Source organism: Polyodon spathula, chromosome 13 (genome assembly GCF_017654505.1).
Source record: "Polyodon spathula isolate WHYD16114869_AA chromosome 13, ASM1765450v1, whole genome shotgun sequence".
NCBI lineage: Eukaryota > Metazoa > Chordata > Actinopteri > Acipenseriformes > Polyodontidae > Polyodon > Polyodon spathula.
Genome location: NC_054546.1, coordinates 10,667,527 through 10,686,585, shown reverse-complemented (window position 1 = coordinate 10,686,585; position 19,059 = coordinate 10,667,527). Strand labels below are relative to the sequence as shown.

The 19,059-nt window shown below is 34.5% G+C and overlaps 2 protein-coding genes across 36 annotated transcripts in view; both read left to right on the top strand.

Moving 5' to 3' along the window:
- LOC121325578 (disks large homolog 5-like) overlaps positions 1-7,037 on the top strand; it is a 57,051-nt gene extending 50,014 nt beyond the window's left edge. For both annotated transcript variants that reach the window (XM_041268307.1, XM_041268308.1), the window contains 7 exons: positions 564-734; positions 935-1,131; positions 1,438-1,581; positions 1,909-2,036; positions 2,634-2,743; positions 4,783-4,892; positions 5,474-7,037. In XM_041268307.1, the coding sequence (XP_041124241.1) occupies positions 564-734; positions 935-1,131; positions 1,438-1,581; positions 1,909-2,036; positions 2,634-2,743; positions 4,783-4,892; positions 5,474-5,577 (964 nt within the window). In that variant the 3' untranslated portion in view covers positions 5,578-7,037. The remainder of the gene's footprint in view (positions 1-563; positions 735-934; positions 1,132-1,437; positions 1,582-1,908; positions 2,037-2,633; positions 2,744-4,782; positions 4,893-5,473) is intronic.
- Positions 7,038-13,008: 5,971 nt separating this feature from the next.
- The window catches only part of LOC121325589 (calcium-activated potassium channel subunit alpha-1-like), a 132,443-nt gene continuing 126,392 nt past the window's right edge, over positions 13,009-19,059 (top strand). For 28 of the 34 annotated variants that reach the window (XM_041268369.1, XM_041268366.1, XM_041268364.1 and 25 more), the window contains exon 1: positions 13,012-13,917. In XM_041268369.1, the coding sequence (XP_041124303.1) occupies positions 13,702-13,917 (216 nt within the window). In that variant the 5' untranslated portion in view covers positions 13,012-13,701. Of the gene's footprint in view, positions 13,918-19,059 lie in introns of all 34 variants that reach the window. The other 6 variants (XM_041268346.1, XM_041268345.1, XM_041268343.1 and 3 more) reach the window with 2 other exon arrangements.

Here is a 19,059-nt window from a genome sequence, read left to right as displayed (position 1 = left end):
TATATATATATATATATATATATATATATATAAAATCACAAAACATTGTAGTAACAAAATCAACACATTCTCTGTGCCTGTTAATCAGTAGATTTGTTTGACATCTGTTCAGCACTTTGAGGTGGTGTCTATTTAAGGTGTTAAATAAACCCAGACTGCATTGTTCTGTATTTTAATGCACTGATGTTCTTTAACCCCCTGCTGGGGATATCGTGGAAACATGTGTGTCACGCTTCACAGGTGTACATGTATGTAGAGAGTACAACTTAAGGACACATTCATGAAAATATCAAATATTACTGTATTAGCTTTCATAAATTTCCATTTGACGTCACGTTTGCAAACCATTCCATCGTATATGACATTCCCCTTAGATTATGCTGCCAGGGATTCGTTGGTTTTGTTCACCAAAATGTACGTATTTAGTTTTGTATTCATAGCTGTGGCAAGGGACTGTACTGTATGTTACTAAAACACTTTGTATTGTTGCTATATATTAATACTAACTACACACATATAAATATGACCAGCATACTGATACAATGATGCTTTCCCTCCTGCAGAGCACTTTATGATAGGGTGGCAGAGGTGGAACACGATTTAAGTTTTAAGAAGGATGACATTCTCTATGTTGATGACACTCTTCCCAAGGGTAATTTTGGCTTTTGGATGGCCTGGCAGCTAGACGAAAATGCACAAAAACTCAAGAGAGGGCAAGTTCCCAGTAAATACATGTAAGTATTCATTGTTGTACTTTTAAAATGAGTGATTAAGAATGTATTTTATTAAGGATTGTTTTTCATTTTTCTTTTATTTTAATGTATTTACCCAATTTAAAAATGACTTAAAATACCCCATTCATTACCTATAGGCATTGCATATCTCTTTTGGAGTCTGCTGTGAAAGATAAGGTTTGTTTGCTCTCTGTTTAAAGGATGGACCAGGAGTTTTACAGGAGACATAGCATGTCAGAAATGAAAGATGAAAATGGCTCCAGTAAGACATTGTCAGCAGCTGCTCGAAGATCGTTTTTTCGAAGGAAACATAAACACAAGCGCAGTGGTTCCAAAGATGGAAAGGATTTATTAGCTCTTGATGCCATAAGCACAGATTCAATTCCATTCTTGGAGGGTTAGTGATCCTAATTGAATCTTCTATGTTTACAAATCATGCATGTGTTTCACAAAGTAGACCCAAGAGGTCAAGAATATTGTTCTACGTGCATGAGGATGTACAAAATCTTAGGCAGTCTGTTAATCACATAACCCCAGATGCTGTACAATAAAACAAAATGCTTGGATTCTTAGGTGCTGCCAGATTTCGCTTCACATTTAATAGATTAAAACATGACTATTTAAAAACATCTTCAGTGTCCCTTTTGGGTTAACAACATGTCATGCAGACCTATATTCAATTTTTTTTAATGTTTACTACCAGATTGTGTGAGTCTGGCCTATCAGAGGGTACAGAAAGTTGAGTGTACAGCCCCAAGACCTGTGCTTATTCTGGGACCTTTAGTGGATGCTGTAAAAGACATGTTGGTTAAAGATTCTCCAGGGAGATTTTGTCGATGCCCACTTGGTGAGTTCTGATATTTATTATTATTATTATTATTATTATTATTATTATTATTATTATTATTTTGTGTGGATATAAACTTTCGGTGTGTTGAACGGAGACAAACTATGCACGTTCAATACTGTTTTGTTGTCAGAAATTCTCTATATGCCTATGTACAGTTTTGGAAATTATGATGTCATACCAATAGAACTTTGGGATATTCACTCTAAACTCTCAATATTATTAGTTATTTTTTACTTTTTAGGCTTCTTTCACTTTTATATATTCAAATGCTAAATGTGTATTTTTAATATGATTATGTATCCCCTTCTCCTTCCAAAAATGTAGAAGTTATGAAAGCTTCTCAACAAGCAATAGAACGAGGCGTTAAAGATTGCTTGTTCATTGACTACAAGAGGAGGAGTGGCCATTTTGATGTGACAACTGTAGCATCTATTAAGGAAATAACTGAGAAGGTATCTTGAGTTCTGTGGTGTCCTTGGGTTTAGCCGTGTTGACAGTACCGTCAGCTTTCCAGTAATACGATCATCTCTCCAGAAATAAATATAATATATATATATATATATATATATATATTTTTTTTTTTTAAAGAACATTTCTTACACTACAAATGCATTTTGCCACCATTTAGTATTGATCATTCATGCTTTGTGGTCAGTTTGAGATCTCTTTTACATTATAAAAAAAGTGCCCCCTCATTTGTATAGTCTAACAAAAACAGTGTTGTCCTCTTACTGTACGGGTAGATGAGAGTAACAAAGTAACTCTCTATGATATGTAATGGGTGTGATGGCACCTGTCCTTATAAAAAGGAATCCATCTTCCCAAGATATTTCACTTGAGATTTGCTTGTCTGCCCCAGGAATGTTTATGTTTATTTTGAGGGAGGATATTATATTAAGTGGTCTTTTTTAAATTTATTTTTAGAGTATGCTACTGTTTATCAAACCAGATATATTGAAATAACTACATTTTCCTGTATTCTTACACTCATTACACGCAGAACAGACGTACAATTGTCTTGTCATGTTGTTGTTGTTTTTTCTTCGTAGGATTGTCACTGTTTGCTTGACATTGCACCTCACGCCATTGAACGACTTCACAGCGTTCACATTTACCCAATCGTCATTTTCATTCGGTACAAAAATGCAAAGCAAATAAAGTAAGTAGATATGCCTTTCTGTGTATAACTATCCAGTCTTTTTAGTAGAACAGCATTTTTTCCCTTTCTTGATGGTTTCACTTGGTAGCAAAACACTGCAGGTCTAGAGGCCCTGTTGTCCAGTCAGCAATACATCACACTTCCTTTGCATATTTTAAGCTTTGTCTCTGTATGTGTGCTGAAAGATTATCTGTAGTTTCACATGTAATTGCCAGAACAGAGCTGTTGATGGTGCTTGTTGTTTATGCCTTTGCTAAAAGTAGCATGATTTGACAGAACTGGCATAACATGGATTTATTAGAAACCAAATTGGATCCAATGAACTCTGCAAAACTGATTTGTTTGTTAGCGTGTGGAGAATACTATAACTTAATACAAAAGCCCTCCTCATACCAGATGAGGGGTGAGCAAGTTTTTCTATCACACCCGACATGACAGTGATGAACTCCTTATCTGTGAACGAGGCTTGTGAAGTGTTTTTGTATGTGTATTTTTTTTAAATTACAGCTGAAAGAACTGTGCGTGAATGTTAAATACTAATGATATGTAAGGACATGTTTATACGTCTTTTTAAATGTTTGGAATATTGAGGCCATCTCTGCACATGTGTTGCAATAAAAGTTCATAGCTCTTAACGGTAAAAGCTGCAGTGTCCCACTATCATATTCAAACACGTAATTATTTGGTGTCTGTTTACTGCATTGTTCCATTATTTTGCATTCTGTGTGCACTCAATTGTATTCTGCCTTGTTGAATAGTTAACAATTCCCCAAAGTTAAGTTCAACTGAATGGGACAAGCTTCCACACCCCTATAACAACTGATGTTTTGAATGAAAGCATTTTATTGTTACACTGATAACATTTTACCAGAAACCTCTACAGACATGTTCTTAATATTTTAAAATGTGCACGCGATACTTAAACTTTAATTTAAAATATGTAGCAAAATTGTACAGTTGCACATAAATCAGTTATACATGAGTATTTTTATAATGTCCATTTTGTAAGCATTCTGGATACAGCAAACAATATAACTGATATTAATCCTCTGTTCTGGTACAATATGCACTGAAGTAGACTCCTTAACTCCTAGATGTCAGATGCATTTGTTTTTTTTTATAATTGTTTTTTAGCATTGCTTGATTTTAAGTTTAAATAAAAGTCAGCACCAATACAGCTTCAGCTGTTTAAAGCACAGAATGAATAGTGTGCGACATCTTTCTTTACTGTCGTCCAATTAAATTATAATAAAACTCAACCACGTGTTGTGGCCACTACAGGATCATTCAGGTTAAATGAAGGTAGATCAGATACGGAGCACGCTTTGGCAGTTTAATTTATTGTGATTAGAAGGTTACGAAACACCAACTGAAACCCACTCCTTCACTAAAGCCATTCATATTGATGCAACACTGATTTGTTTGTGGAATATGTCTGACTGACGCTAAGCCAGCATCATGATAAGCTGATTGCCAGCTGTTCTGTGGACTTTCAGGCCTTTAATCTTGCTACTCCTTTAAGTGGTTTGTTGCAAAGAGAATTTGTCTACCAAGTCAAAAGAATTTTCATAAAGGAATAAAATTATGTTTCTTGCTAGTTTGGTTCTGTATAGACTGTTTTCTGGGGTCTGTCAATTAGCATAATCTCTGAAGGTCTTCCTCCAATATTACTCTGTCCTTTTGTTGGTTGTAATATAGAGATTTCAGTGTATTTGATCTCATACTGTGAAACATATTTTCTGTCAAGTTTTGAAGTGTTCTCAGTTATGGATAGAATGGCTTCCAGAAACAAACCTAATTTGACCCACAACAGCTTTAGCGCTGCCCGCTTGCAGCTTTTGACAGGTATTTTTGTTATGCAACTGTTCATACAGGAGCTGTTTATTTATTTGAAAAAATAATAAATAAAAAAACTGGGGTTCAGATCAATTTAAATAATGACGTAAGTTAATGATACTTCTATTTTGTGGAGCCACCAAGGCTACTAACGACAGCTTGAGTCCTCTTTATCAACCCAGAGTTTTTCTTTTTCACAACAGGGAACAAAAGGATCCAATATTTCTGAGAGATAAAGTCTCTCAAAAACATTCCAAGGAACAGTTTGAGGTTGCGCAGAAGACGGAACAAGAATACAGCAAATTCTTTACAGGTGTTTCAATTGTTTGTTTATTTTGAAGATGTTGAGAAATACTTGTTGTCCAAAGATTTAATAAAGAACTTTCTCTTGGTCCTAATAGGTACATGATCATTGCATGCTAATTGTGTTGCTAACAATGACATGGCTGCCATATTGAGGTCATGTGACTTTTGAAGTTTCAGAGACAGTGTACAGAGTTGTCTTTTTGGTACATCACTGTATTCTTTGTTGTGAATACCAGTGTTATCCAGCAAAAATGAACCCAATCATTTCTGCATTTGTGTAATCGCTGGCTATATAAATGATACCACACACATTTCACCTACAGTTAGTACACAGTTCTAGTCTATGATTTTCTCAAAGTTCAATTACAGGTGGTGTTGGTGAACATTAACTATTTCAGTTTCAAATTATTTTAACCTTTGATATTATTTAAGCTGTTGTCTTTTTTTGCCTTAGAATTCTCCAACTAGAATGGGAGTACACAGTATATATTTAGATATACCTCAAATTCCCAGCACTTCAAGCTTTTTTGCAAAACATATGTGTCATTGAGTTGGGTTTTAGTAATTCTTGATGCTTTTAAACCCCAGGTATCGTCCAAGGAGGCAGCTTGTCCTACATTTGCACTCAGATCAAGACTATCGTCGATCAAGAACAAAACAAAGTCCTGTGGATTCCAGCTGGTTCTTTCTAGAACTTTGAAGCCAACTCACTGAAGTGTGCAGTGTTGCAAAGGAGAATTACATCTACATTATTATACAAAATTGATAAACAAAAAAAAAAAAAACTAAATGAAGGGGTACGATACACTGAAAGATGTATGTCAATTACAAACCATTCACTTCTGTATGGATCCTAATAAAAATTGTGTAACATGTAACATAGACTGACAGTGAAACTTCAACTTGGGAATAGGATTGATACAGTACTGTTTTTTTTTTTTCATTTCTAAGGACATGTGAAACTAGCAATACTGCAGGAAAAGGACACACGTTTACATTTTTTTCTGAGTATTGTTATTTCGTGTTTACTTGAATGTTTTATTTTTCCTTTCCCCCTACCCCCATCTTCTGACTAAGACAGCCCTTATGAAGTTGAAAAAAAAATGTATATTTTAAGCATGACAACAGGGTGGCTTGGTTCATTTTGAGTACCTTTGAAAATTAAGTGCACTCCTGTACAGGGCAGACCACTGTGTGTTTTATAAACTTGCCTGTCAAATGTTTTCCCTTATGGATCTAATATTTAAAGTTCATAATATATCAGATCTTAATGTATAATAAGTAATAAACTAATAACTAGGTTATTGTGTGTAGTAGTAAGCTCTTAGCTGGGCATAGCATGCTGTTTTGTCACTTAAAAAATGTATCTATTTAAAAAGTCATCCTGGTGCAGTTTTGCAGGGTAAATCTTAAGCTTGGTGTCTTTTTTGTTATTTTTTTTTTTTTAAATAAATGCAAGTACGATGCACGGCAATTGTTGTGTGGCCACTGTTAATAAACGGTCATTCATTCAATCTTCAATGCAATGCTTTTATATATAGGTACACATATAGAGATATCTATAGGTACAGATATATATTGTGCCAAACTCCAGTATGTCATATTTGTTTTGCACTTGTAAATCTGTGTGCCTTTTACACAGAGTTGCATTTAGTTCTCCAATAATTTTTGTGTCATATATTAGGTGGTATAGTTATACTGTACAAGCAGGTGTAAACTTAGCTATATCACAGTGATTGCTCCTAACATTTCCTTCATTGCCAGGCATGTAATTACCTTTTATTCTTACCTTAATTGAAGAAAGTAGATTGCTGCTTATTTGCATTCTTCACAAAAAAGGGATGTTTTCTTGCTGTTTTTTTCAAAGGAAAATTGACTGTTGGGTTAAGAATTTGGAAGTAGTTTTGTAGTTTTGAAAGTAAATGTAATATTTAAAAAAGAATAAATTGCTGGGTTGTTGGCCTATGATTTTTCATGAGAGGGACAACATTTTTGTAGGTGTGGTTGAATTTAAGATGAAACCGTTTAAACAGACAGGTACTGTTCTAATTGGGATTTTCTTTATTAAAAAAAAGAGAATTATGATTTGTATCAAATGTGAAGTAATTGAGTAATATGAGAATAAAAGTCCATTTCTTTCTGTACCACAAAATATGTGTAATATTTTTAGTTTGTGTGTTTTTTTTTTCTTTCTTTGGATGGAGTTACCTCCCAAACTGTACTTGTATTATTTTTTTAACTCATGTCTGCACATAAATTAACCATTTTAACCATATGCAAAATTGCCTTGATGTATCGCCTGAAAATATTTGTACAGAAGCTTATAAAATTACGCATGCCTTTTTTTCCACCAAAACTAACAAGTTATTTTTTTAGACTGTTTTATAGGGTTCCTTAATAATCTCAACAGTTTCTGCTATTCAAAACTTTCAAAAAGTACTTTGGAGTCAAAACTATATATAAATAAACAAAAACAACAAAAAATGCCTAGTACATATTGTAAATATCAATCATTTGTAATTTGGGGGGGGGGGGGGGGGGGGGGGGGGGGGGGGGTTAATCTGTATTTACTCACGGTAGACAAAATATAGACTGCAGTACCATTTCAAGAAGTTTATTGTTTGGGTAGTTAGTGAAAAGAAAACTGTAAATACTGTCTTCAATTAAAATAGCAGTGTGTTTTCCTGTTTCAGGCAATTGCTGTACTGGACAGCACAAGACTAACCTTTTACTGAGGTATCCTTTAGTGTAACGGCATGCTGGACACTGTAGGTACCGGTATAGCCTTTGACCAGTTGTGTTATGCAGTACAGGTAGAGTACAGTTCATGTAACTCGTACTAAATCTGGTATCTTAATATTTTAAGAATATTGCCTTACCCTTGCAATAAGTGAGTAATCCCTCATGTATTTACATGTCTTAAGTAATAAGCGGCTGTTCAATCAGACAAGGACAGTAATATTTTGAAGTTGATGGACTTGCGTAGCTTTGTGTGCGTGGGAGGAAATTCTCTGGAGAAGCTGACTCAGCAGGGAAGTGTTGAATGCGAAGATCAGAGGATGAGTGGAACACAAGGTTGTTGGGCAGGATGGATGGATGGAAGTGTAACTGCAGTAAAGCATGTGGCAACAGAACAGAACAGATTAATAATGGAAGACTGTCAAGCATGTGTCTGCTAGTCCTGGAACATGAGAAGACGCTGACTTGAGAAGATAGCCATGTCATCCAGGAGGTATAAATATTTGAACAGCAGCTGTGTCAAAACATACAAGATATCATCAAAATTGTGAGATTTTTCTAAAATGGTAGATTATGATACTATGTAACACAATTTTTGTTCCTGGGTAGTAAGTGTTATTTCTTAATTGCTTATGCCTCAAAAGTATAGAAAATGGCTATTATTCCCCACAAACTTTGCTTTCGTGATCAGGACAGTGATATTTCAAAATATCACTATTTCCAATGGGAAAACGGGCTAATGTGTGTCTTTTCGTTCACATAAAGTCAGAAAAAAACAACATATGAATTCAAATTAACATGTATTTATACTAAAGTAATACAAAAATGACTACAAAAGATTTAGAAGTGAGTAGTTTTTCGAGATTTGATTATACTGTAAATTTACAGTAATATCACTTGTAATTTACAGACATATCACTGTCCTGGTCACAAAAGCAAAGTTTGTGGGGAATAATAGCCATTTTCTATACTTTTGAGGCATAAGCAATTATGAAATAACACTTACTACCCAGGAACAAAAATTGTGTTACATAGTGTTATCTAAAACTGGAATTTTAGGACTTGTTTACAATTGTATTGGTTTAGTATTTTATTCAAAACCATAAAGGTTATACTGGAATTGTGCTGTGTATGCTTTACTTGCACTGTGAAACAATCCAAACATACATACATACATATATATATATAAAAATCACCTTAGCTCTTGCTCCTGCACTTGACCAGGCTATCTATCTATCTATCTATCTATCTATCTATCTATATATATATATATATATATATATATATATATATATATATATATATATATATATATATATATAATATTCCCCTATAATATAGACTTATAATTGTGTTTGTTCAGCCTAGGTGTTTAGTTTGAAATACAATGATCAAATTCAACAGATGTGAAAGATTTCATCATTGTCATGTTTGTTCTGTGTAGTTCACCTTAACTTACTGGCCCTTTTTCTATCTAGTTTATCAAAATAGTGAAAGCTAATAACTTGCTTTAAGAACTGTTACCAGGTAAGGATTCTAACAGTTTGTATTTGGATACAATTACAGTTCTTTATACTTAAATACAGAAATGAATGTGTTTGGTGACACTTGCTGTAAGTGGTTAAGCATTTTTTTTATAACTTGAATTTGAAACTTGAAATTATTTATTTTTTCTTTTACAAATAAGATGTTGCATAAACAATTCCCCTCCAAGCAAATGGCTGTATTGACATTATATTTATTATTAATAATAATAATAATAATAATAATAATAATAACACTGTGTAACAGTTTTTTTTTTTTAGTTCCTGGGTAGTAAGTGTTATTTCCTAATTGCTTATGCCTCAAAAGTATAGCAAATGGCTATTATTCCCCACAAACTTTGCTTTTGTGACCAGGACAGTGATATTTTGAAATTTACCTATTTTCCAGAACATTCCAGATAGATTCAGTGCTGAGTAAACTTGGAGTAACTTCTAGAACTTTCTAGAACTTTCCAGTAATATAAATAGTAGTATAAATACAGGGGCCTTAAGCCCACCAGTTCAGTTTAGTTCCAGCTGCCTAAATGGATACATATCTGCATTTTTCTGAGATGGCATCAAGAGGCTGCAATGGTGGCATTCCTGATGGTTCTCCAAGGCGGTTTTCACAAGTTTCCCTGCTATCTTTGCCTTTGGGACAGCAGGGACACCAAGGCGCACTACCACAGGCGTGATTGGCCACAGCGGACCGAGTTCTCTGTGAGGAGGAACAACGTCAAGTGGGAGCTACTGGTGGACCCCCGGAAGGTGCTGATGCCACCACTGCAGATCAAATTGGGCCTTATGAAACAATTTGTCAGAGCTCTAGATAAGGAGTCGGCAGCCTTCAAGTACCTTCAAGACTTCTTCCCTAAGCTGTCTGAGGCAAAGGTCAAAGCCGGTGTCTTCGTCGGACCACAGATAAAGAAGATCCTGGAGTGCAATGAATTACCCAAGAAGCTCACTAGTAAGGAGAAAGCGGCTTGGAACAGCTTTGTCACAGTGGTTCGGGGCTTCCTGGGCAATCACAAGGCCGAAAATTATGTGGAGCTGGTTGAGACTCTGGTGAAGAACTACGGCACAATGGGCTGTAGGATGTCCCTCAAAGTCCATATCCTTGATGCTCATCTTGATAAATTCAAGGAGAACATGGGAGAGTACTCAGAGGAGCAAGGCGAGCGCTTCCACCAGGATATACTGCACTTTGAACGCCGCTACCAAGGACAGTATAACGAGAACATGATGGGAGACTACATTTGGGGGCTGATTCGTGAAAGTGATTTACAGTATAATTGTAAATCCAAAAAAATTACTCACTTCTAAATCTTTTGTAGTCATTTTTGTATTACTTTAGTATAAATACATGTTAATTTGGATTCACATGTTGTTTTTTTCTGACTTTATGTGAACGTTTTTTCATTGGAAATAGGTACATTTCAAAATATCACTGTCCTAGTCACAAAAGCAAAGTTTGTGGGGAATAATAGCCATTTTCTACACTTTTGAGGCATAAACAATTAGAAAATAACACTTACTACCCAGGAACAAAAATTGTGTTACATAGTGTAATAATAATAATAGATTAGACGCTTATTTCATTCCATACAAAAGTGTTAATATTGCCATTGGAGGGGGGGTGTCAAGCTATATAGTCTGGAATCTAGTTTTCAAGAATTGGAAGCATAACATTGTGATGCATGTATTAACGTGGGCCATGTTGCTACAGTACAGCGCCAAATCTGTAGACCTGCGCTCATTGCCATTGCTTTCCTTAATGAATTTTTACTTATTTTCTATGAAGGTCAAATATTTATGTGTGTGTTTGTGTGTATAGATAAATTATTCTCAGTGGCACTGGAACAATTTTTAAAGTGGGATGCTGAAAGCTATTGAACAAAACTGTAACCGGTGTATGATGGAAGGCATGCAAAGCCAGGGTGCTGCCGCACGCCCAGCACCCTTAGTTATACCGCCCTTGATTACACTGTTTTTAAGTTGATCTGTACGTGTTTTGTTTTTTTCTAAGTACACTTTAATCCCTGATCCCTTTGTTTTAAAGTTGTACAACTTTGCAACTACAGAACTAATTTGCATTATCCTAGAATCACATTTAATTTGTGGTAGCGATATCCTTATAGCAACATAACAAAACAAACATAAACAATTCCACAGTGACAAACCCATTTCAGCAGATGTTGGGGCATAGAAATTATGAACATGAATGTGTTTTTTTTTTTTTTTTTTTTTTTTTTTAATAAAAATAAAAGGGGCTTCGGGCATTACAGCACCCTGTCTGTAACAACAATGTTGCATCGGCTCAAACATTTTCTGCTATAACCTTCCTCGACAGTCAGTATTTATATAAATACTGTACAGGTAGCTTTAGTTTTAAGGTGGGAGAAAGCAGTAACTATAGAATTGTGGGTAATTGGAGATATGCAATTATAAGCATTACACGAGCCTAACAAATCGCGTGAAAGGCTACTTGTATTTTATGATGAGAAGCATATATATATATATATATATATATATATCTATATATATATATATATATATATATATATATATATATATATGCATGTATGTGTGTGTGTGTGTGTGTGTGTGTGTGTGTATATATATATATATATATATATATATATATATATATATATATACGGTAAATATATTAATATATATTCATACTACGATTTTGATGTGGAATGTACATATATACATATATAGAAGATTCGTGAGCATTATGTATTTGTTAACATTATATTGTACCACAATAGCCTACTGTGTATACTAATTCTGCTAGAAATAGTGAAAATATAACTGACACATACTTGATTTCCCTAGTTCAAAGATAAAAAAAAGTCCCCCCACCCCACCCCCCAGCTTCTATGTCAATTCTTTGCAGCAGCAACAGGCGTATCAGCAGGCAGCTTCAACTACAGACTGTAAATCAGATGTCTTATTTACATTCTGCGGTGGCAATATGTCTCTTTATAGCTCTGCGCCAAACTAGATATTCACCTTCTTCATGATCAAAATCGCAGATCCTTATATGTTAATATTTTCATGAAATGACAGGCTTGTCTGTGTAATCCCAAAATTAAACAATAAATGTAAATATGACAAAAGCTCTTTTATGTTCTTGTTTGTCCTTATATTTGATTGTTTGCGCTGCACTGTTAATTTAAATTAAGTTAATTTTACTGCGGGTTGCAATTATCTAAACAATGGAATGTTTGGTAAACACTGTTCAACAGGTTACTTAGTTTAAGTCTGGACAAATCTTGCTTCCTTTTTGTGGGTGGAGTGTTGACAGTGAGTTATTTTCATTGTCTGCCGCCTTTGAGGAAAATACTGACATTGCATGCAGTACCATATTAGTCAAAATATCTATGTCTTACAAACACTGTTGACTTACACATGCGTATAATGTTAGCATTCATGCAACTTACATGCAACTAAAAGACGAATTATTTTTGCAAAAATTATAGAAAATTGTCAGAACTGTTTAAAATCATATTAATGGCTGGACACCTAAAACGGCGTCACTGCATCTTTAAAAAGTTGGAAGCCTGGCAACGATATACTTTGTATTCCAGTCACCGAGATCTGCTGTAATGTAGGATCTAGAATGAAAAACACACGTATAAATCGCATTATACTGAACCACAGAATCACAAATAGAGAGAAAATGACAAACTGCATAGCAGATTGTGTCGTTTTATGAATAAAATCCAAACGGAGAATTCAATCTTATAGTGACAGTGCCTTGTTGGAACAAAACATCCAGAGGATCTGTCCATCTTTATTGTTTTAGCTTGACTCCGCCTTCCTACCTGTAAATCTCCCTTGCAATAGTTTTAGCTGATCTGACAGCAGCTATCAGCTGTGCGCACCAGAGAGGCTGAAGGGAGTGAATGGAAACGGCGACAGCGACCAAAGAGCACTGATAATTGTTCGGGAAAGAAAGAGAAACAGTTTAAACCACGACTACTGCAACGAGATGGAGAAAACTAAAAGAGAAGAGATCTCTGCACACCTGTAAATCCTTAAGATTCAAAAGGACAACATTGATTACCGTTTTAAGGAGACTGGATCCCTAAATATTAATAATAATAATAAAAAAGATAGATCGCAAGCAAGCAATCGATTCAAATACATTTTTGCAACATTCATTGTGCACCGGCATCAAAATGAAGAACTATATGTCTATGGAAATATTCTTAAAGATTTGGAAAATGGCTAATTTTAGATAAATTAAAAAAATACAGGCATCGTTAAGGGCGAGTTTAATGCGTTTTGTAGAAGGAGACCGACAAGCAATCTGTTTTGATGTTTCGTTCTACTGTGCGTCACTGGGTTTAGGGAAAATTGATTTGCAGAAGAAATTTGGGTAAAAGAATAGCTGTGAAGGGAAACCAGGATTTCCAAGCAACATGGCTGATGGTTGGGTTTGGGGGCACTGGTAGGAGCCCTCCAAAGCACTTGGATGCTAGCTAGCTATGACAGATAGCAACATTTCCAAAGTGATCAAAGCAGCATTATAAACATTACACAATGAGTAAACGACGTAATACGAAGTCGGACTCCGTGTATGTGTCCAAGGTTATAGTCTCCGGAGACGTGCTTTGCGATACTAACAATAGCCAACGGATGTGGTGGGCTTTCCTCGCTTCATCCTTGGTTACTTTCTTGGGGGGTCTATTTATCATTCTTTTCTGGAGGACCCTCAAGTACCTGTGGACTGTTTGCTGTCACTGCAATGGCAACAAGGTAATTTGAAAACATAATTAATGTTATTTTCCATGCTAGGTTTCTCAATATACAATTCTGCATTTTTTTTAAAATAGTATAAAAGGGATTGTCTACTGTTTGTTGATAGCGTTCCTTTTTCTTTGATGTTGGGAAATACATGTTTTTCTGTGCACGTGATCTGGTGGGTTTGCATTTTACAACCCTGTAGCATATCAGTGGGTAAGGTACTTTTTTTTTTTAATATATATATTTGTATCTGATATGCGCAGTTCACTAGGGACGATAATTGTGTGCATATTTATGTGACAACCCCTTTCCCCGTACAAAACATAATTTCTATTGGCATCACGTCTCCATTGAGAAAGCTTCTGACTCGCTGTTGAGTCATACAGGAATACAGTATTCTTATTTCACAGTGTAACATGGATACAAGGGGCTACATTCATTTTATATTAACAGGTCTTTTTTTAATTCTAACTTGGAGATATGAACTTTTGCAACTGTGATTATTATGAGTTTTTAATTTTATTTATTTATTTATTTATTACATCGAGTTATACATTTGCAATTAATTTGCAGCATGCCCGGTTATCTGATACGCCTCTTCCTAGCAGCCCATTTGTTGTTCTCACAATTGGAACATCAGTTTCTGATACCAATGGATAGATAGCCTGTCTAATTGTGGTTGCTAGGCTCTATCTGACGTCTTCCCCATTCTCATTTTGCAAATTAAAAATTGACTTTCAGATAATAAAATTTTATAAGATGCAAAATGTACGTTCCTTTTTTTCTTTTTTAAATTTTTATAAATTACTTGGTCGTGTGTTGCATTAATGCATATCAGCTGGATTGCACAAATAGTTTATGAGAGTGACAGTTCTGTATGCAGTGGATGGACCCCTCCCCATGTTTTGCACTGTATACATCGATGTAGCTATTACCAAGTTCAAATACATTTTCTTTATAACTGTTCAAGTTATATGATTGATAGTAGTTGCACATTTCTTAATGTTAAATATTTTAGTGGGGTTAAATAATTTCTTCACCATTTTTGTCAAACATAAAAAAAGCATATTTGTGAGTGTCCTACAAAATGCTTATTCACATTTTATCAATCACTAACATTTTAAATATTTCATACTTACACATCTGAAGTGTAATATGATGTTCATTAGGTCATACCACTTAAGTTATTATACAATTAAAATTTTAAATAAGAATAGTTCTTTGTACATCATATTGAATACCTGCAGGAAACCTATATTGTGAGAGTTCAAAAGCTAACCTGGACAAAAAAATACACCCATTTGACATTTCTTGAAGTACCTGATGAGAAAATTGGTGTTTCCTTAGTTCTCTTAGTTTTCAATTCTTACCAGCACTTTATAAAACCTTTTTTAATTTTTTTAAAATTATAATTCTTTACTGTAGATGATTAGCAAAAATACAAAATATACCTATTTTTAATGACTTTTTTTTACATTTCAGGGAACTATATATATATTTATATATATATATAATATAGTATATTATATATATATATATATATATATATATATATATAATATATAGTAACAAAAACAACCTAAAAAAAACTAGCAGTATTCATTTTAAGCAGTGAAGGACAAAGTTAAAATGTTGTTTTATGTAGTATATAGTTGCAGATTTGCAAATTAAATTTACATTGCTGGCCATTTTAGACAATAACTTGTGTCAAAAAAGAAGCAACATATAGAACAGTTGCCTTCTGAAAATGAATGACCAACCTAATACAATACTGCAATGCCAAGGTTTTATCAGCACTTGTTAAAATGTGATTTATGGAACAATAGTTCCTTCTGATTATTATCTAAATGTTTTCCTTAAAATATTTTGTCCACATTGCTTTTACTCTGACAGTTTTACAGCTAGTTGATGATGGCATATTATATGCAGTGAAAGACAATGTGAAATGGATATCCTCTATCATTTCATTATGAAGGAGATCATGGCAGGCTTTGTGCTGCATAAAGTTAAAAAGGTTTTCAGCTGTTGTTGTCTTTAAATTAAAGATGTCATGAGTGCTTATCTGAAGGGAAAACACAGATGAAACCATATGAGGTGGGACATGCTTACAGCAAGTTCAAACAAGTTCAAATGTTATGCTTTATGTGTTTAAAAAAATGCATATATATATATATATATATATATATATATATATATATATATATATATATATATATATATATATATATTATATTACTCAAGTAATTAATCCAAGCTCATTACATATTTAAAACCTGTGTATTTGTATATGGACAGGGGTTGGGTTTAGAATATTGTATTCTATATTATAAGAGTGCCTCACTTCTCTTGTGTTTAGTATTATTGGTATTGGTTTGACATATTTTCCATAGACTGCTTTGGTCTGTCAATCATTACATAAAATTAAACTGCAATTAGGTAGCCAAAGGCATCTATTGTCATTTCTTCCATACTGAGTGTGCTGGAAAGTAGGGTTTAGTTCTGCCTTTCATAGGGTTGTTCTAAAGTTTAGCTGAATATCAGTGAATGCTTCATGAACTCCACCTCCTGCTCTAGTGTATGCACACCCACCTACTGCCTACTCGTAAACCTGTGGGGTTCTGACTCATACTACACACAAAGACCAATCATGCAGTAAATACACTGTTAAAGTAAATATAGCTAACAGAATAATTCCAGTAAATGTTAGCTAATATGAATTGCTGATCACTCCATAGCTCTTAGACTTTTCTATATTAAAGATGCATGGGGGCTGTAAGTTAAACCTGTATTTGATTTTTTTTTATAGCATTTACAAATAGCAAAACTAACGATATATTGGCCTGCATTTGAGTACCAGTTATTGCTTTTCCTAAGACTGGTTTTTAATGTCGTCTTAGTTCATTCACCTTTACGAAGTTTACCATGTGCTTTAAGAATGTAATTGTAATGGTATCATATGGTTTGTGATGACAGGAAGAGACAGCTGCTGTTTTGAAGAGACCCATGTGTTGCATTTGCAGTTACATTTTAGAAGGCTCTGTTATTTAGTATTTAGCATAGGGTAGAAATATGGTGACTGATTTTTTCCTGTGCAGGCTGTGTATATGAAGAGAAATGAAACATGGAACTTGTGTTCATGTGGCTTAAGAACATAAGGTTCATCCATATCTTCAAAGGACTCGCACCATAATATATAAACTAGTTAATTCTTTGACAAGCATTCTAGCAGTACGTCTGTATCATAGTCAGTTGTGCAGCTTCCACTCTTCGTTCTTCTGAACAGTCACGATTGAGCTTTTGCAATGTTTGTTTATTGAAACTGCCCTGTTTCCAGGTGAAAGTGTAATCTCACTACCATTCACTTTTCACACAAAACACACACACACACACACACACACACACACACACATTATAATTATAAAAAAAATGCAGTACAGGCACAGATGATGGAAACAGCAAATGATTTACATCAAGACTAGAGGTGGGGATTGTATTGCCCATTTTCCCTTACTCAGACTACTTACTAAATACCCTGGTATCTCTCAATAACCATCTAATCTTTTAAAATATGCCAAATGTTTTAATAAGCAAGACCTCTCGCAAGTGGAATGGTACCCCGACATGTTCTTCTTTTTCCAGGAAAGCAGGAAAATTGGGGATGGGGAGTTTGTTCTTTAAAAATATGCAAGAGATTGTAATAAACAGTCTCTCCCACAAGTGCTGTGGTACCCCAAATTTGATCCACTTAATACCAGTGCGGAATGACTTGGTTTGACATTTTCTCACAGTCCCCCCCCCCCCCCCCCCCAAAAAAAAAGGTTTCTAGCTAAGGACTGCCAAGGATAGCCCTGCACTGAATATTGCATCAGTCTTGACAGTCACCACAAAGGAAGATTTTTAAAATAAGGAACAAAATAGGGAACAAATGCTCCACCCAGACATTCTGCATTCAGTCATTCATCCTGCTATTTCTACCATGCAATCTGGAGAAAGAAGAAGCCAGGTTGGAGCTAGTTATTAAAATAGTAGGTTTTATTTTATTAATTACTTTTCTTCTAAGTATTTCTAACAATTGATCCTGGACACATCTGATTTAGTTTGTCTGAAATATCAGTACGTTCAGCTGACACTTGAAAGAATTCAGGTGATCTCAGATCTCAGTAGTGATTGGCACCTCAGGACTGATTCCAAAGAGACCAAAGAGAATCTGTCAGTTCACTGAGAGAGGCTTGTACAGTTTATGCAGAAATCCCAAATGTTTTTAACAGCTGGCATCTCTAAATGTATCTGGGAATAAGCCAACACTTAAAAGCTTGTAACAAGAACAGGGACCTTGTATACCCTATAAACCTGATGTTTTGTTACACTTTTAACGAGGGCAGTGAACATTATTCAATAAAAAAAAATGTCTCCTTAGACTACTATAACCATGGCTTTTTTTGTTTTGTTTTTTTATTAATTTCATTTTTCGGTGCTTTATTTTTAGCTATTATTTCCGAGTTCTATGTAAATCGTTTTTGTTTCAGGGGCTTTCGCATTTTATAGTACTGTATGAAATAATTTGGTTACTTGTCAAAGTGCTTGGGCATTTTGTTTTCTGTCACAATAGTTATAATAACTCTACAGTACTTGCACACTTAAGTTGTTCCTTCTTTTCTTTGCTGTCTTCCACAACTAAATCTTTATGGTCACAGGCACATTCTTCTTGGGTTTTTGTGGGTCTAGGCTTTTTTTTTTTATATTTTGCCATAATTTGTAATTCTGTTTTAAATTTAAATCCCACAAACAAGCCTTCTAATTGTAATCTCGTTTTAAATCTTGCAATTGAAATCTAGGAATTTGCTGCCACTCAGTAGTTGGGGTGGCTTTAATTAAAGTATTCAGAATGAATCAGTGTGAGACACAAGTCAGGAAGGAGGGATACTGCCTTACTGCACTGGGGAAGTTAGTTTGTTTTTGTTTTTTTTTGTAGTAGGTTTTTAGGAAAATCAGAAGCCCTAATTATAACATAACATGTTTATTTTTCACCACACCTATTGTGATCCATGAAACAAGCAGTGAAATAATAACACACTCTTCCCCTTCAGTCAACCATGTACATTTGAAAATATGTATTTTGGATATGTGCACCTTGATAAACAGTTACTTAGAACC